General features: G+C 36.1%; 1 protein-coding gene across 4 annotated transcripts in view; it reads right to left on the reverse strand.

Moving 5' to 3' along the window:
* Positions 1-17,334, reverse strand: part of LOC140171601 (Golgi-specific brefeldin A-resistance guanine nucleotide exchange factor 1-like) — a 69,262-nt gene that overhangs the window by 12,764 nt on the left and 39,164 nt on the right. For all 4 annotated transcript variants that reach the window (XM_072194883.1, XM_072194884.1, XM_072194881.1 and 1 more), the window contains 7 exons: positions 16,858-16,940; positions 4,262-4,498; positions 3,593-3,692; positions 2,778-3,019; positions 2,030-2,147; positions 912-1,099; positions 319-472 (listed from right to left, as the gene is read on the reverse strand). In XM_072194883.1, coding sequence (XP_072050984.1) covers positions 319-472; positions 912-1,099; positions 2,030-2,147; positions 2,778-3,019; positions 3,593-3,692; positions 4,262-4,498; positions 16,858-16,940 — 1,122 coding nt within the window. The remainder of the gene's footprint in view (positions 1-318; positions 473-911; positions 1,100-2,029; positions 2,148-2,777; positions 3,020-3,592; positions 3,693-4,261; positions 4,499-16,857; positions 16,941-17,334) is intronic.

Consider the following 17,334-nt stretch of genomic DNA (forward strand, 5'->3'; position numbering starts at 1 on the left):
GGAATCATCACATGCAACCATGACATCACTTTTGTATTAATACAGTAGGTCTGTTATATCCACACACAAAATGAGAAATAACTGATAAAGGGTGGAATATTGGGCTAGATCAGTTGAAATCCATACACCCCCTATGGAAGACATGACCTAACTTACCCACACAGGGAGTGTGAATTTGAAATGGGGTTACCTGAATGGGATACTCCATTTGAAATCTACACTCCCTGTGTAGGAGATGAAGGTCATATCTTACATAGGGGGTATATAGATTTCAACTGGAATAACCTGTTTCCATGTTATAATCCTACTGTGACCTACCTGTATGGCAACATCTTCCCTACGAAGTAATCGGATAGCTAGTCTCAGTATTCCTACCACAGCTCTCTCTACTAATAAGCTAGGATCTTCAGGTGCAACAATAAGACTGTACAGGTGGTCACGTATACCTTGCCATACAGAACCAACTCGATCCCTGTGGATATTAAAGTATGGAAAGGTTATGTTTAGTTAAGAATTAACACCAAGTCTGTTCAGTTGCAAGTTTGGTATAATGGCTCGTTTTATTTTTTCTTAAGTACAGAAAAGATTATGAAGAATAACAAAAGCTCTGTTCAGTTGCAAGCTTGGTATAATGGCTCGTTTTATTTTTTCTTTGTGACCTAAAATTCCTGACAGAGTACCAATACCCGATACAAACACTCTAACAAAATTAGAACCATAAACTATTGATTTATGGCCATGTTACAGTGCTGCAGCCAAAATGGCCTATAATAATCCCAGATTTGAGCTGACAACATCTATAGTGAGAAACAAGAAGCCTAAACTGTGCTATAAAGTTGTTTCAGCTTAAGCCTGCCCGAGTGTAAGATTACACATATTTTAATACAGATCATGAATGATTGCTCATTTACCTATTTTCTAATACAACTCGAAGCAAAAGTTCAAAGTTGAAAACAGCTGCTTCCTCTTCAAATGGTGTTCCAAGTGACTCTGCTTGCTGAGGTCCCTGGCTGGCAAAGGTCAGCGCCTTCATCAGCTCTTGTAGTGATTCAAGTCGTAAGAATTTACTCTCTGTTATCAAGTGTTCTGGGTGGCAATCCTGTAACAAATCACATATTAAATACACATCAGAGCATTCTCTTTCTAGTAGTGACCATAGTAGCTTCCATATAAAGTTTGGTGGCTTATATAGTGTGGGAAAAATAAGACTCATAACACTGTGTATTGATATACAATGGCGTGCACACTGTTAGGCGCAGTGCTTACGCTAGTTGTGCGTTGCATAATGTGTTGACTAGAGCACACTTATGTGAATTTACGCATGTTACTCAAGGGTGAAATTAAGTGGGAGACGGGAGCTGTTTGGCCCCCAGAAACTCTGAAATGTCCCCTGGTTCCATCTCAATTTTAGTTGACCAGGGGACACTTTTCTCACAAAACTGGCCCCAGCGTAGTGAACCAAAAATATCAAATTCAAAGCAACTACTGCTTATCATCCAGCACATCTTTATTTTTATTGGCCCCTTGGTAATTGGAAATGGCCCCTGGTTCCTCCAAATCTTGGTGAACCAGGGGTTACCTTTTCTGCCAAAGTGGCCCCTGGTTCAAGCGCTCTTATTTTTACCCTTGATGTTACTGAAACTGATTTATGCAAGCATGAGTTGGGACTTTATTGATGCGTGCAGTAATAAAAGCTGAATAATTTCACCTTATATACGACGAAGAAACTTTATCAAAGAAGTAAACTTGGCAAAAGTATCAAAGTCCTGTGCGAAGGAGAGTGAGAATAGAAGAAGAGCCAAAAAGAAATGAGAGAGAGAATAGAGATAAGACAAAAAGGGAGAGACATAGACAGGAAGAAAGAGCCAGAGATGGAGATAAAGAGGAAGAGAAAGATATGGAGTCAGAACAAGAGACAGAGGAATAAGTAGACAGAGTGATACTGATAGGGAAAAAGGACGAAGACAATGATGTGTTAGTCAACTGAGTAACATTCAACCCAATATACATAACAGCATTGATTCCTCACCTCTATACAGCTTCTTGCCTCCTGCATTGCTTCTTGGTCCTCTATTGTAGGACCTTTCTGTGTGGATGTCTCCGTGGTGAAGTAAGAATAGAAGGAAACCAGCAAAGATGAATCAGATCTGCAATAAATAAACATTAAAACAATGACAGTATGTTACTCATAAATCAATGAATTCAGCTCAAAGCAATATATGTATTTATTACTAATGATCTATTACAGTTGAAATCCATACAACCACTATGGAAGAGCCTAATCTCTCACATAGGGGGTATAGATTTCAAATGGAATCACCTTTTCAGGTAACCCCATTTGAAATTCATACTCCCTGTGTATAAGATTAAGGTCATGTCTTCCATAGGGGCATTAGGGGGTGTATGCATTTCAACTGGAATAGCCCAATGCACCACCTCCTTATTCTGCTTGTTAATTTTCACATGACACATTCATACAATTTTAACTAATGCACTTTCCATGAAGGTAAGGAAAAACAGAAATTTGAGAAAAAAAAATAATGCTGACCCTTTCTCCCATGTTCATTACCAACTTGTAAACCACCAATATCAAAAGGTACAACATAATTATAGAATATCCTCCCTACCCTGTTTTTAGGGTTAGGTTTAGAGTTTAGGGCTAGGGTTGGGATAAGTGTAGGGGTTAGGGTATAAGGTTTAGTGTTAGTGTTTGGATGTGGAGTTACATAGTTATTCCCAAGGTAAATTTAAACATAAAATCCTACATCTCTACTTACTTGACCAGTGGCATTTCTTCTCTCACAAGGGACACTCTTCCACTGGGATCCACAAAGTCCTGTACTTCTACCATTTCACTCGGTAACAATTTAGCGCGGTACAGCTGCAACATACAATCCAACAGGTTCTTCCAACCTTCCCCGAGGATATCACCATGACGATGGGCTAAGCCAAATACTGTTTTAGCGGCTAGTTGGGCTTTGGAGTTTGAACCAAATACTACAGGGAGATTTTCTGGAGCCTGAAATGAAGAAAGAAATAATCATGATTTACTAGAAATTGAGCATATATACTTCATCTTTTTAGCATTTTTCAATGGAATAATTCTTTTCATTCTTTATTCTGTATAACTCTATGGGTACCTTGACCATCAATGCTTCCTGGAACAAACCCAACACATTTTTAGCTTTATTTGTCTTTTACCAACAACTGACAAGTAACAATGAGCACTTTACAACACCATCAATCATTCCCACACCCCACTGCTATTACAGTTGTCTAATTGAGAGTAATGCCATGTTGGATTTTGCCGTGGCAGAAGTGCAATTTGTCCTTACGCTGGTGACGCAACTGCGTAAACGCCTGCATGAACGCATTGATTCGAATCTGCCACTGGCAAATCCAACATGGCATTACTCTATCAACTCAAGACAAGACACACTATATAGATCAAATTCGATGGTCATAATACCAATTTTACTGTTGATTAACCAACATGCAAAATTTTGTTGTAATTAACAGTAATTAAGGATTAATGTTTTTCTCCGAAAAGTCAGAACTTAGATGCTAAATATAATTATAATTATGTACTTACCTCTGAAGAACTCAATAAGGTGGTGAATTTACAGAGAGAGATGACCAAATTATCAAACACATCTCCCAGTCCATAATGGGCAGAGATCATTGCACATTTTCTATATATCAAAAAAAAAAAAAAAAAAAAAAAGTTAATGTGTATGTTAATAATCTCACACTAAATACAATTTTCAGTGCAAAGTGTGGATCAGTCCCTTAATACACACTATAACCGTTGTAGCTCGGTCAACTTGAATTTACAGTCTCTTAGATCACAAGTTTTCATTGTATTGATGTCCTAATATAATCAGGAACAACAGCTTCCCTGCTTTATTGTTTTTTATCGGAGCTGCATCAACTTTCCCACCTTCAACGACTTTTCAGCATTCTCAAGATTCAGTATGTTTCAAACAAAATCAAAATTTTCAGTTTCACATACATGTCAATGATGTCTGTGCAAATTTCATCAGGTGCAACTTCTAATTGTGAGCGTTCAAGAAAAGTACCAGAGTACCGTTTATCCTTTGTGTAAAACTGCACGGAATTAGCCTAACACAGAAATAGTCTATTGAAGGATTACACCGCTTTATTCCATAAGCTGCTTAATTCCACAATGGAGTCGTTACACTAGCCCAACTCATGAATATCTTACACCAAGGATACACCCAGACCACAGCTAATAGCTTACCTAAATCCAGATATAACTTTCTGTGTGATGGTTTCATCCATGCTTTTATCAAACACAAATGATAAAGCTGCAACTGTTGGACCCCAGCATAGCAGAAACAGGTCCTTATCCAGAGTACCACATGGAGCATGTATGAAAGCGCCCTCGGATGAATTGCAACGTTTTAGAAGTACTCGCCATAAGTAGTTCTCTCGCACCAAACCTGTCTGCTCAGCAGGCATAACTATTTCTTCATTTCTGTAAGAACAAAGTAAGACATTTGTTAATTATTTACTCATTATAATGAACATAACCTTAAAAATTGTTTATACATTTAAAACTTTGAAAGCTTGAAGCATCATTATGGTTTGAATATTTCCAACAACAAAATTAAACAAGTTCAACATGAAATCAAAGGATTCACTTTAAGCTCACTGGGTGGCCAACATGCAATATACATACCACCGTCATCAAATAAGCATAATGTTTTTACTTCAAATATTTCACAAATTCAGTTTAGTATTCTTGTGTAAAGTAAATCTCACATTGTCATAATCAGTGGGTAGTGAAAGGCAACACAACAATTTTATTTTGGCCCACTTCATGTGGTACTCAACAGTGCTGTCGTTGACAAGGCATTTATCAAAATGTACCCAAAGGTTAAGATTTCCACCCGGTTTCAAGGTCGTTATAACTCTTATGAGTATTTATATTTTTACAATGACAGTGATAATTATTATAACAGCTAAATTATTTACAACAGGTTCATTTAAATATGTAGATGTAGTTTTGTCTTTGTTCATTTGATCCCATTGCCTCAATCATTGTTGCTTGTCGTTGCTTGTCTTTGCTTTGTTTGCTGTGAGCTGGTAATGCTGTGTGCAAAGTCCATACTATTCATGCATTTGCAGGCATTTTTTCGAAACTGCCTGAAAATACATGTGGAATTGGCCTTAATAGGCCCGAAACAGGATGGAAAAAAAATGTATAAATTTGGACAACAAAACTGCCTGAATTCAGGCAAAAGCCTGAAAATTCTTGTTCATTTTTTTTTTCATTTGCTGTCTTTAAATACATTTTCAAATATTTGTTCTTGTAACAATGGAAAGGAAAGCACCTTGTTTTGAACTTTCTAATCCTGAATTACCATTTGCTTACTTGTATAAACTTTCTTTTTGCAATGTTTGTATTGTTAGTAAAATAAAATCTTATCTCTTTCTTCCAGGGTGAAATTGACCCCTGGTTCTACATCTTTGCATAGCTAGAGTAATAACACCATATATGGGCTGGTAAAGTGTTTCTCTATATAATAGCCTACATGTAAGAAGAAATCAAATAAGAGTAACTGGTAAATCAATGGAAAATGCAAACCATCACAGAAAGTAGATGCTTTATTATTTGCTCACATGTCAATATTATAAGTTGAGAGTACAAACATTCTTCATATAATTTGCTCACATGTCGATACTGCAACTTGGGATTGCAAACTTGTGACGTTCAGCACTTCTATAAAATGTGCAAAACATGTTATGAATTTTAGTACTCTCTACATTTCTCCATCGGTTAACATCTTCAACATGGCCGTGATTATACTACAATACATCTGCATACTCTTATTGTGCCATAGACTAGTACTGATTTCAGCAACCACTCATCAGTCACCATGCTATCCATCAGGAAGTATTGCTTGTAAAGTCTACAACCATACAAAGCTGGATTGTGGCTACAGGAACCTAGTGTGCATACCACTATTACCAAGCAATGCTTCTCTAACACGACTTTATTTAGATACAAACCAGCTTAATGTTATTCCTGACGAAGCATTCAACGGACTGAACAACTTGCTTGAGCTGGATTTGTCTCGGAATAATATCTCTTATCTCTACGGCAATAGCTTCAAAGGGCTACACCAACTTGTAGTGCTTGACTTGTTATTCAATCATTTGCAAAAACTGACCAGTACTCCATTTCAAGACCTTGCTTCTTTACATAATCTTGATCTTGATGAAAATCCCATCACCAGTTTCACTTCTTCAACACTTCGAACATTGACAAAGTTGGAGGTCCTCAACATTAAATTTGAAAGCTTGAATAATGTGACCAAGACCCCTTTTAGTAACCTCTCATCTCTGCAGAGGCTTACATTGATAATACCCTTGATGTCATCCAATTGTAATGACACAAAAGACCTCTTCACTGGACTTATTAAATTGGAGTTCTTGGACTTGACAATTACTGGCCATGATGGCTGTACCAATATCAATTTGTGCCCACTTGTCTCACTGCAGACATTACAATTTGGATCAGAGAGACAAAACATAAACATAGCTGATGAATGTTTTACAGATATTCCATTGAAATCCATTACTGGTTTCTCCAATGAACTATACCCTCTTTATAAGTACCTACATTACGTCAAAAACCTAACTAGGTTAGACATAGATGTCAACAAAGTCACACAGGATTTAAACTCACTGAATTCACCACTTCAAAAGTTATATCTGGATCTAACGTTTTTTACTGTCAGCTTAAACTCAACAACATTTGAATCCTTGGCCAAATGGAATAAAACTTTAACTGTGCTTCAAATACGTGCCATAACATTTTGGATTGAAGGTTCTCCTTTTAAGTGGTTTCCAAGTCTTCATGTGCTACAGATATCTGGGTATTTTAACTATCCTCAACCAATCAAGAAGTTCTCAGCAAAGACTTTTGATGGCTTAGAAAACTTACAAGAATTATATGTAGACTATTAATATTTGAATGTATTTGCATCAGGTGCACTAAACATATTTAACACATCTAATTCTCTCAAGGTTCTGAGCCTGGTTGATAATAAGATAGAAGGCGATATCCAACATGATCAGCTCTGTCTGATTCGGTCACTTGAAAAGTTATATTTATATGGTAACAGATTATTAGGTTCTTTGCCATATCGCTCCTCTCCATGTAACCCATATTTGAACACATTACTGATTAATAAAGGGGACGTACAATCAAGTATCATTTCATATATATCAAAATAGCAGATATGTGTCAAAATATACCCAATCTGAAAACTTTGGATGCCTCATATTATTCCATTGATTTTGGCAATGGCACATGTTCAAACCTTGTGGACCTACGTCTCGATCAAACTAATTTTGGTCAAGAGGTAGGATTAACTAATGAGATATATGCACCTGATTTACAAACACTCCATATGGCTAACATTAATATTATGTTTCCACATGAAAGCAAAATAAAAACAGTGCTGAAGATGATTAAATCACACAATCTACAAATTCTTGGATTGAGTTCTAATTATATCTCTGTAATTGACAAAGAAGAAGCAATTTTACTATGCAATTTAAGACAACTGGATTTAAGAGACAATCAACTTAGATCACTCAGCAATCTACACAATATGCATAATATGCGCACATTGTTTTTGAGTGGTAACAAAATAACATATGTTCCAGAGTAATTTCTATCTAAATCAAGTAACCCTGAGCTTCAAAGTTTGGATTTAACGAATAATCCACTGGCGTGTGATTGCAATACTGTGCCATTAAAGGATTGGTTGTTAAGAGACAAAGTAGTTGAACTTCTCGATTACTTTCATGATGACAACAATTACTGTTGCTATTCACCAGATTCCAAGCAAGGATTGGGTATAACCGAGATAGATTTGGACTGCAAATCTAAACTGTGGATGTACATTTCCATAGGCATGGCAAGTTTCCTGGTTGTAATTGTTGCAACGTTACTAATAGTGCGGTATCGCTGGCATATTCAATATATACGCTTCCTTCTGTTCAACAGAAGACCATATCAGAACTATGTGATCAATAATGATGATGATGTTCTTGGTGATGATGAAGATGAGGATGGTGTCCCTCGATACGATGCTTATGTGATATACCATGGACAAGATGAGGAAGGTGAAGAGCCATTCAGGCTTTGTCTTAAGACCAGAGACATACGCGCAGGCAGACTCATCTTCAATGAATTGTCACTTCACATGCAGAGAAGTCGCAAAGTTATAGCAATACTCTCGCCTCATTTTGTTGATGACAACTGGTGTCACTTTGAACTAAACATGTCACATCGCCGGGTTCTGGAAAAAAATCCTAATGTCCTGATCTTTATCCTCCTGGAAGAGCTTCCTCAAAGGAGATTAACTCTGTTGCTAAGACAATTATTCTGTAGAGTTCAGTGCTTTAGATGGCCAGCAAATGGGTATGTGCAGTACCTATTCTGGTGGAGCATTAGAGAAGAACTCAAAAGGCCGGTGCCATTAGATCGACGCTTTCAAGTATAGTACACAGATATATTTAAACCCAATAAATTACTAACTGTTATAAAATGAAATATTAATATCATGTACTCTATGAAATCATATTTCAAATATAGGTGATCTCCATGTTAATTCTATGTATTTATATTAAATAATGAAGAAGGAGGCGGCCTATATGCTTCACCCTGGCAGGGCGTAAGACAATGCGAAACACAAATTAATATATGCGAGGATCGGAAATAAACGATGCAAGCCCGAGAAAATATAAATTAAACGGCGAGATTAGGGCTCGAGCAAACTAGCAAATGAAAATATTGAGAGAAAAAATCAGGACTCAGCGGGATTGAACCCGGTCGCTGGATTACCGGTCCAATCCAGCGACCGGGTTCAACTCGCTGAGTCCTGATTTTTTCTCTCTCAATATTTTCATTTGCCAGTTTGCTCGAGCCCCAATCACGTCATTTATAATATTTATATGTTAGAGTAATGACAGGTTTGGACTTGAGATCAAATATAGGTGATCTCCATTTAAATTCTGTGTTATATAATATTTGCATGTTAGAGTTACGATGAGTTTGGACTAGAAATGGATTAACCCTAACCGTACCAAACATCAAAAAACCTCAATTCAGAAAGCGTAGGCACAAGCAGGTATCCCACGTGATGCTATTGCGTCATCATGCGAACAAAATATAATTTGTATGTAAGAGTTCAATGGGTTTGGACTTGGGATATAAGGACATCTGACGAATAATATTTCAAATATAGGTGATCTCCATGTTAATTCTATGTTATAATACTTATATGTTAGAGTAATGACAGGTTTGGACTTGAGATCAAATATAGGTGATCTCCATTTCAATTCTATGTTATAATATATGTATGTTAGAGTTACGGTGGACATGGACTTGTGATGGATTGTATGATAAATCTCAACTGCCAGTGAATCAAACCATGGCTGTACATGACTACATGTTTGCTTAGCTAGAGTAGTAATACCATGAGCTGGTATAAAGTAAAAGTGTTCCTACATAATCAGGAAATGAAACAAGAATAACTGATAAAATCAATGGAAACTGTACACCACAAAGAAAGTAGATACTTCATGTGTTTCCTCACGTGTCGATACTATAACTTTTTTGGCAGTTCAAACTCTATGGGGAATAAAACAATTGCACTCGATATTGAAATAAGGTTTATATTCTAAATCATTGTCCTGAAGTTATTTCAAAAGCAATTCTTGTTTAACTTGCCATGTTTGGTAGTACAAGCAATGTGGATGAACTCATGTGTCGATACTATAACTTATATGGTAGTGCAAACTTTATGGGGAATAAAACAATAAGTATGCTTCATATTGAAATAAGGGGTTCAAAATCCCTGTTCTGAAGATCTTTGAAAAGCAATTCTTCTTTAACTTGGGCCATCTTAATTAAATCCTGTGTCTCAAAGCTTGTGAGAAATTCAAAACCTAATGTGGAATGCGGTGGTTTTTTTTTTTATGTGTCAGTACAGGATTTCGGACAAGCATTTTGTGCAAATAATATCCAATGTTGTAAATGTTGGAATAGCAGACAAAAAAGTCACTGCTACAAACTATTATTCTTCTCTATTATTTTCGTGTCCAAAGTTTGCGAAAAAAAAATCGAAAACTTGAAATCAAATACTAATTTTGAGTTTTATTTTTGCCTTTTGTTAAAAAAAAATAATAAAAAGAGATAAAAAAAATGAATTTCTTGATTTTCAAAGAGGACAACACGCACAATTTTACTAACACGCACGGCAGCTTTGAGACACAGGATTTAATTAAGATGGCCTTACCATCTTATAATGGATCAAGTTTCATGTTCAATATTTGAAATTTTGTTATGTTAAAATTCTGGTGTGATAAAGTGAAACTCCATACATCTTTTAAAAAACTAACCATGCTACCCTACCAACCAACTTCCCAACAAATAGCCTAATAAATGAAACCAGAATAACTGGTAAATCAATGGAAACTGCAGACCACCACAGAAAGTTGACACTTCCTGTGTTTACTCACATGTCGATACTATAACTTTTAAATATAACTTTTTCTATACACATACTTCATATATTTGTTCATGTGTCGATACTGTAACTTAGGAGTGCAAACTTGTGATGTTTAGCACTTCTATATAATGTGAAAAACATTTTATGAATTTTAGTTCTCTTCTCATTTTTTCAACATGGCTGTGAATATACTACAATACATCAGCATACTCTTATTGTGCTACAGACTTGTGCTGACTTCAGCAACCACTCACCAGTCACCATGTTACTCATCAGGAAGTATCGCTTGTAAAGTCTACGATATTACAGTGCTAGATTGTAGCGCCAGAAACCTAGTGTGCATACCACTTTTACCAAACAACGCTTCTCTGACAGGACTTGCTTTGGATAGAAACCAGCTTAATGTTATTCCTGACGACGCATTCAATGGACTGAACAACTTGGTTGATCTGAACTTGTCTTCAAACCATATCTCTTATATCTATGACAATAGCTTCAAAGGGCTACACCGACTCTTAAGGCTGGACTTGTCACACAATCGCTTGAAAAAACTGATTGGTACTCCATTTCAAGATCTTGCTTCATTATACATTCTTCATCTTCCAATGAATCCCATCACCTGTCTCACTTCGTCAGCACTTGGAACATTGACAAATTTGAAGATCATTTCCATTACTTTTGAAAGTTTGACCAATGTAACAAAGACCCCTTTTATTAACCTCTCATCTCTACAGAGGCTTACAATGCAAATAACCTCAATATCGTCTGATTGTAATGCCACAAAATATCTCTTCACTGGACTTAACAAATTGCTAATCTTGAAATTGACCATTGAGGGCCACAGCGGAGGCTGTGTCAATATCAATGTTTGCCCACTTCTCTCACTGCAGGAATTAATTTTGGTTGGTGATGCTGGCATAAACATAACTAATGAATACTTTACAGAAATTCCATTGGAAACCCTTATAGGTTTCTCCAATGACCTGTTCTCTCTTTATAAGTACCTACATTACCTCAAAAGCCTATCTATTATAACACCCTTATTCAAAGATGTCAATGAAGTCATACATGATTTAAACTCACTGAATTCAACACTTCAAAGCTTAAGCTTATTTGTGACATCAAAATCTATAGTAAGTACCGTCAGCTTAAACTCCACAACATTTGAATGCTTGTCAAAATGGAATGAAACTTTAACTAAACTCATAATCAATGCAGATGAATATTCGATCGAAGGTTCCCCTTTCAAGTGGTTTCCGAGTCTTCATGTGCTTAAGATACTTGGGAATCCTACCAATCCTCAACCAATCAAGAGGTTCTCAGCAAAGACTTTTGATGGCTTAAAAAACCTACGAGAATTACATGTGCACTATGTACTTTTGAATGTATTTGCATCAGGTGCACTACAAATATTTAACACATACAATTCTCTCAAGGTTCTGAACTTGGCTGGAAATAACATAGACTATATTCATTATGATCAGGTCTGTCTGATTCGGTCACTTGAAAAGTTAAATATATCAGATAACAGTTTGTTAGGTTCTTTGCCATATAGCTCCTCTCCATGTAACCCAAATTTGAACACATTACTGATTAATAAAGGGTCAATAGAAATGGTATATCCTTCAAATATCTATGTAGCAGATATTTGTCAATATATACCCGATCTGAAAACCTTTGATGCCTCATTTTATGAAATTTATTTTGGTAATGGCATATGTTCAAACCTTGAAGACCTACGTCTTGATGAAACTATCATTGGTAATAGGTTTGGATTTACTTATGAGATATATGCACCTGATTTACAGATACTTTCTTTGGTTAACATTCAGACTACCAATCCACCGTATAATCAAAGCAAAATAAAAACAGTGCTGAAACTGATTAAATCACACAATCTACAAATTCTTGACTTACGGTCCAATAAAATTTCTGCAATTGACAAAGAAGAGGCAATCTTACTGAGCAATTTGACACAATTGGATTTAAGCGACAATCGACTTACAGCACTCAGCAACCTATGCAATATGCATAATATGCACAAATTGTTTCTGAGTGGTAACAAAATAACATCTGTCCCACAGTCACTTCTATCAAGTCACTCAGAGCTTCAAAGTTTGGATTTAAACAATAATGCGCTAGTGTGTGATTGCAACATCATGCCATTAAAGCATTGGTTGTTAACAGACAAAGAAGCTGATCTTTTTGGTTACTTTATTGATGACAACAATTACTGTTGCAAACTACCAAATTCCAAGCAAGGACAGGGTATAACTGAGATAGATTTGGACTGCAAATCTAAACTGTGGATGTACATTTCCATTAGCATAGCATGTTTCCTGCTTGTATTTATTGCAACGTTACTAATAGTGCGGTATCGCTGGCATATTCAATACATACGCTTCCTTCTGTTCAACAGAAGACCATATCAGAACTATGTGATCAATAATGATGATGATGTTCTTGGTGATGATGAAGATGAGGATGGTGTACCTCGATATGATGCTTATGTGATATACCATGGACAAGATGAAGAGTGGGTAGATGGTGAACTTCTAGTCAACATTGAGGAAGGTGAAGAACCATTCAGACTTTGTCTTAAGGTGGCTGTGTACTCTCAGACATGCATGTAGTAAAAGTGCAATAACTTTGTAATTACTCGCATAAAACATATAAAAGTATACATTTTATGAAGGCAAGACATCAATAAATCTTAATATAAATACAGATTTGGGGTAAAAACAACAATTTTGAAGAAAATCAAAAAAAAAGTGAGTTTTTGGCAATATTTGTTAGGTACATCATAACAAAAAACACTCTTTCCAAAATATTTTATTTTGTTTTTAGCTCAATCTTGAGGCTCCATTCCAAAAACGTTTTTTTTATTTTTTTGATATTAGCCTTATTTTTTGAGATATTGACCATACAAGGCATCAAAATGAACTTTTTAAAATTCAAAAACGCCTATTTGCACAAAATGATGCCCAAAATCGGAAATAGACCAAAATATAAAAAATGAGAAAACCGTTTCTTGAGTCGATCATGCTTTTTACGATGATCATATTTGCTTACCTATAGATGCTGTATTTATTGAGTTATCGTGTACCTAAATCGTCATTTTACCGAGAAAATGAACATTGAAATAATGGCCGTTGAAGTTTAAAGTGGTCACATTTTGCACTTTCATCGAATCTCACAGGAGAATGCGACAGTTTTCGGTTTTGTAACTTATATTACGTGAACATCGGGTAAATCCACAGCCCCTTGAGAAGTTTGAGCGAAATCCATTCATAACTTGATATTTAAATCGGGGAAAGAACTTGAAAAACCCACATTTTATCAGCTAAAACGGAGCCATTTGACCACTAGGTTTTTGTGAAATCAGTGCTTCCGTGGTGTTTCCATAAGATGCGCCACAAGCATGCAGATAAGCGTCGCGTGTTTGTGCGTTAACAAATTACGCGCGATCACGCAACGCGATGAGTTATTATGCGCGTGTACCTTGCTGGTACAACAAAGATTTTCTTTCCTTTTCGATTTCAAACACGAGTGGAATAGTGAAATAAAATCCTTAAAATATTGCAGTTGGAGTTTACAAATCTGGATTTTCATTCCTTGTATTTATAAAAAACATAACAAGGTACAAACATATCATAAAAACTCAATTTTGAGAAAGAAACAATGGCTAGAGTACACAGCCGCGTTAAGACCAGAGACATACGCGCAGGCAGACTCATCTTCAATGAATTGTCACTTCACATGCAGAGAAGTCGCAAAGTTATAGCAATACTCTCGCCTCATTTTGTTGACGACAACTGGTGTCACTTTGAACTAAACATGGCACATAGTAGGGTTCTGGAGGAGAATCCAAATGTCCTGATCTTTGTACTCCTGGAAGAGCTTCCTCAAAGGAGATTGACTCTACTGCTAAGACAATTATTCTGTAGAGTTCAGTGCTTTAGATGGCCAGCAGACGGGTATGCACAATACCTATTCTGGCGGAGCATTAGAGAAGAACTCAAAAGGCCAGTGCCATTAGATCGACGCTTTCAAGTATAGCACACAGATATATTCAAACCCAATATATAAAATTACTAACTGTTATAATAAAATGTAATATAAATGTAATGTACTCTTTAAAATCATATCAAATAGATAGGTGATCTCTAAGAAAATTGTATATCATAATATATGTATGCAAGAGTTGTATATGGTTTGGACTAGAAATGGATTTAAGGACTTATAACGAAAAATATCAAATTGAAGTGATTTCTATGTAAATTCTATGTTATAATATTTATATGTTAGAGTAATGATGGGTTTGGACTTGATGGATTGAAGGGCTTGCGATGAATTATATATCAAATAAAGGTGATCTCCATTTAAATTCTATGCTTTAAAATTTATATGTTAGAGGTACAATGGGCTTGAATTGAAATGGATTGTAGGATCTACAATAAATCACGACTGTCAGTGAATCAACCCATGGCTGTACATGTTTGCTTTATAAATAATAGTTTATAAAAGCTGGTATAAGGAAAAAGTGTCACTACATAATAGTCCACGAGGAAATGAAACCAGAATATCTGGTGAATCAATGGAAACTGTAGACCACAAAGAAAGTAGATGCTTCATGTGTTTGCTCACATGTCGATACTATAACTTGGGAGTACACACATTTCTTCATGAATTTGCTAACATGTCGATACATAAACTTCATTGTCGATACATAAACTCTATGGGGAATAAAACAATTGTGCACAATATTAAAAGAATGGTTTCTAAACCATTGTCCTGAAGATATTTCAAAAGCAATTCTTGTTTAACTTGCCTTGTTTGGTAGCACACACGATGTGGATCAAGTTTCATGTTCAATATTTGAAGTTTTGTTATGTTGTTTAAGGCTCAAAAACTGCTATTTCTACTCTATGTTTAAGTTTGCAATGTGAACCTATAGACGAATCCAACGAGCCAAGTCATGGTCAGGATTTGGTCAGCCATATTTGATTCCCCGCATGCACCAAACAGGTGTTGTGAGTACCCAATTGGGTGGATTAAACCCGCTTAAAATTTGATGTTAGATTCTTTTGTGTTGTAAACTGTCATCATTCTTTTGTCTACGTGTAACACAGGTGATAGAATGCAGTTTATAATACCCTTCAAGGCCGCATCATCTCACATTTTAGGTGAGATACTTGGGTCCCCGTCGCGGCTAATGGCTGCCATTGAGGAGTATGAATGCGTGAAATTGGATTCGTCTATAACCACTTGATAATTTTTGTGTGAAGTGAATTAAGTGCAACTTGTTGTTCAGATGGGCTACCATAAAGATCTGCCTAATAGCACACATGGGCTCCTTGCCTTACGATACATTTCATGTACAAATAGAGAACTCCCTGATCTTAAAATCCCAAATATGGGTCTGTGCCCTTATTTCCTGGTGGGATTTTTTATGGGAGGGCACTTTTAGTTTGTGCCTAACATTCCAGATATGTCAAGGAAGCCCATCACCATTAGGCATATCTTTACAGTATTTTATCGAAATAAAATACTTAGAAAATCTCCCTGGCCGCTATGTTCTATAAAAGCACAGGGAAACAACTAAATCAACGATTGTAGTCACTGTCAAACTGATTAATGTATAGGGGATGTTGCCTTCATAGTGATTTTTCTCAACAAATAAATATCATAGTTGTGAAAGAAATTATGTCTCTGGTATTTCATATACTTATTTAAATTATCCTTGATCTTTCTTGATTTGTTTTTGCACTATTTTTTCTACCTAAAACATGCTCATGGTACTTTTCAAAACATGAGGCCATCAACCTTAAATCGTAATTTATTTTTTCCTCATGTAGAAAACATCCATGGCAATAATTTGATGTACTTTTCAGAGCCTAATTTTGATTTGATTGTTTTCAGGGAACTTTCTCCCGCGGGTATTGTATAGAGAATGTGACCCGTCAACGTACAAATTATTGGACCCCTTTGATACATGTGATGTTGACAATACATGACAGTGACCCGAGTGTGGACTGGTCCTTCTCATGTGATAAACAGGCAAAGCAATAATAGTGTGTCTCATGCATCTCAAGTTGAGAGCAAAGCCATGGTGAATTTCGCTGACACAGATTCGAATCGGTGCGCTTGCCAGTGTACGGACATATCACCCTCCAATGCATGTGTATACGTCGCATGATTCGAATCTGGCACTGCAAAATCTAATATGGCGTTGCTTTCAACTTTAGACAAGATAGACTATAGACTGTGCCAAGGAGTTGCATTCTGCTTATCATGAACTTACTTTATTGCATTGAAGATTTCTCCCAGCATGTCTGGCTCAAAGTCCTGACCTCCGTTTACTTTGCTCACATTCTTCTTAAAATTCTGTCACAAAAACGGAACAAAAAACAATTGGAAACCAATTAATTGTGCCCGAGTACACCTATGTAAACTTTGTAGCCTAAATTCATCATGTGGTAATGTATGATGAAGGCATTCAAGCAGGACAGATAGCCACACTTGATCAGAGCAAGAGAGGGTTATTCATGAGAAAACTGGGATGCTCATTTTTAATCCCAATTTTTATCATTGTATCATTGGTTATGCCGGTCTACTCAATATTCATCAAATATTCAGAAGATCAACGACTGACTTCTTACGTGCAAATAAAGGCCTAGTTTGATTGGCGTAACATTAAAAAAAATTAGGGTAGGTTGGTCAGCAATTTTTTTTTTAATTTCTTTTTACACACACATTGCATATGATAAAAGAATTTGAA

Source organism: Amphiura filiformis, chromosome 15, assembly GCF_039555335.1.
Source record: "Amphiura filiformis chromosome 15, Afil_fr2py, whole genome shotgun sequence".
NCBI lineage: Eukaryota > Metazoa > Echinodermata > Ophiuroidea > Amphilepidida > Amphiuridae > Amphiura > Amphiura filiformis.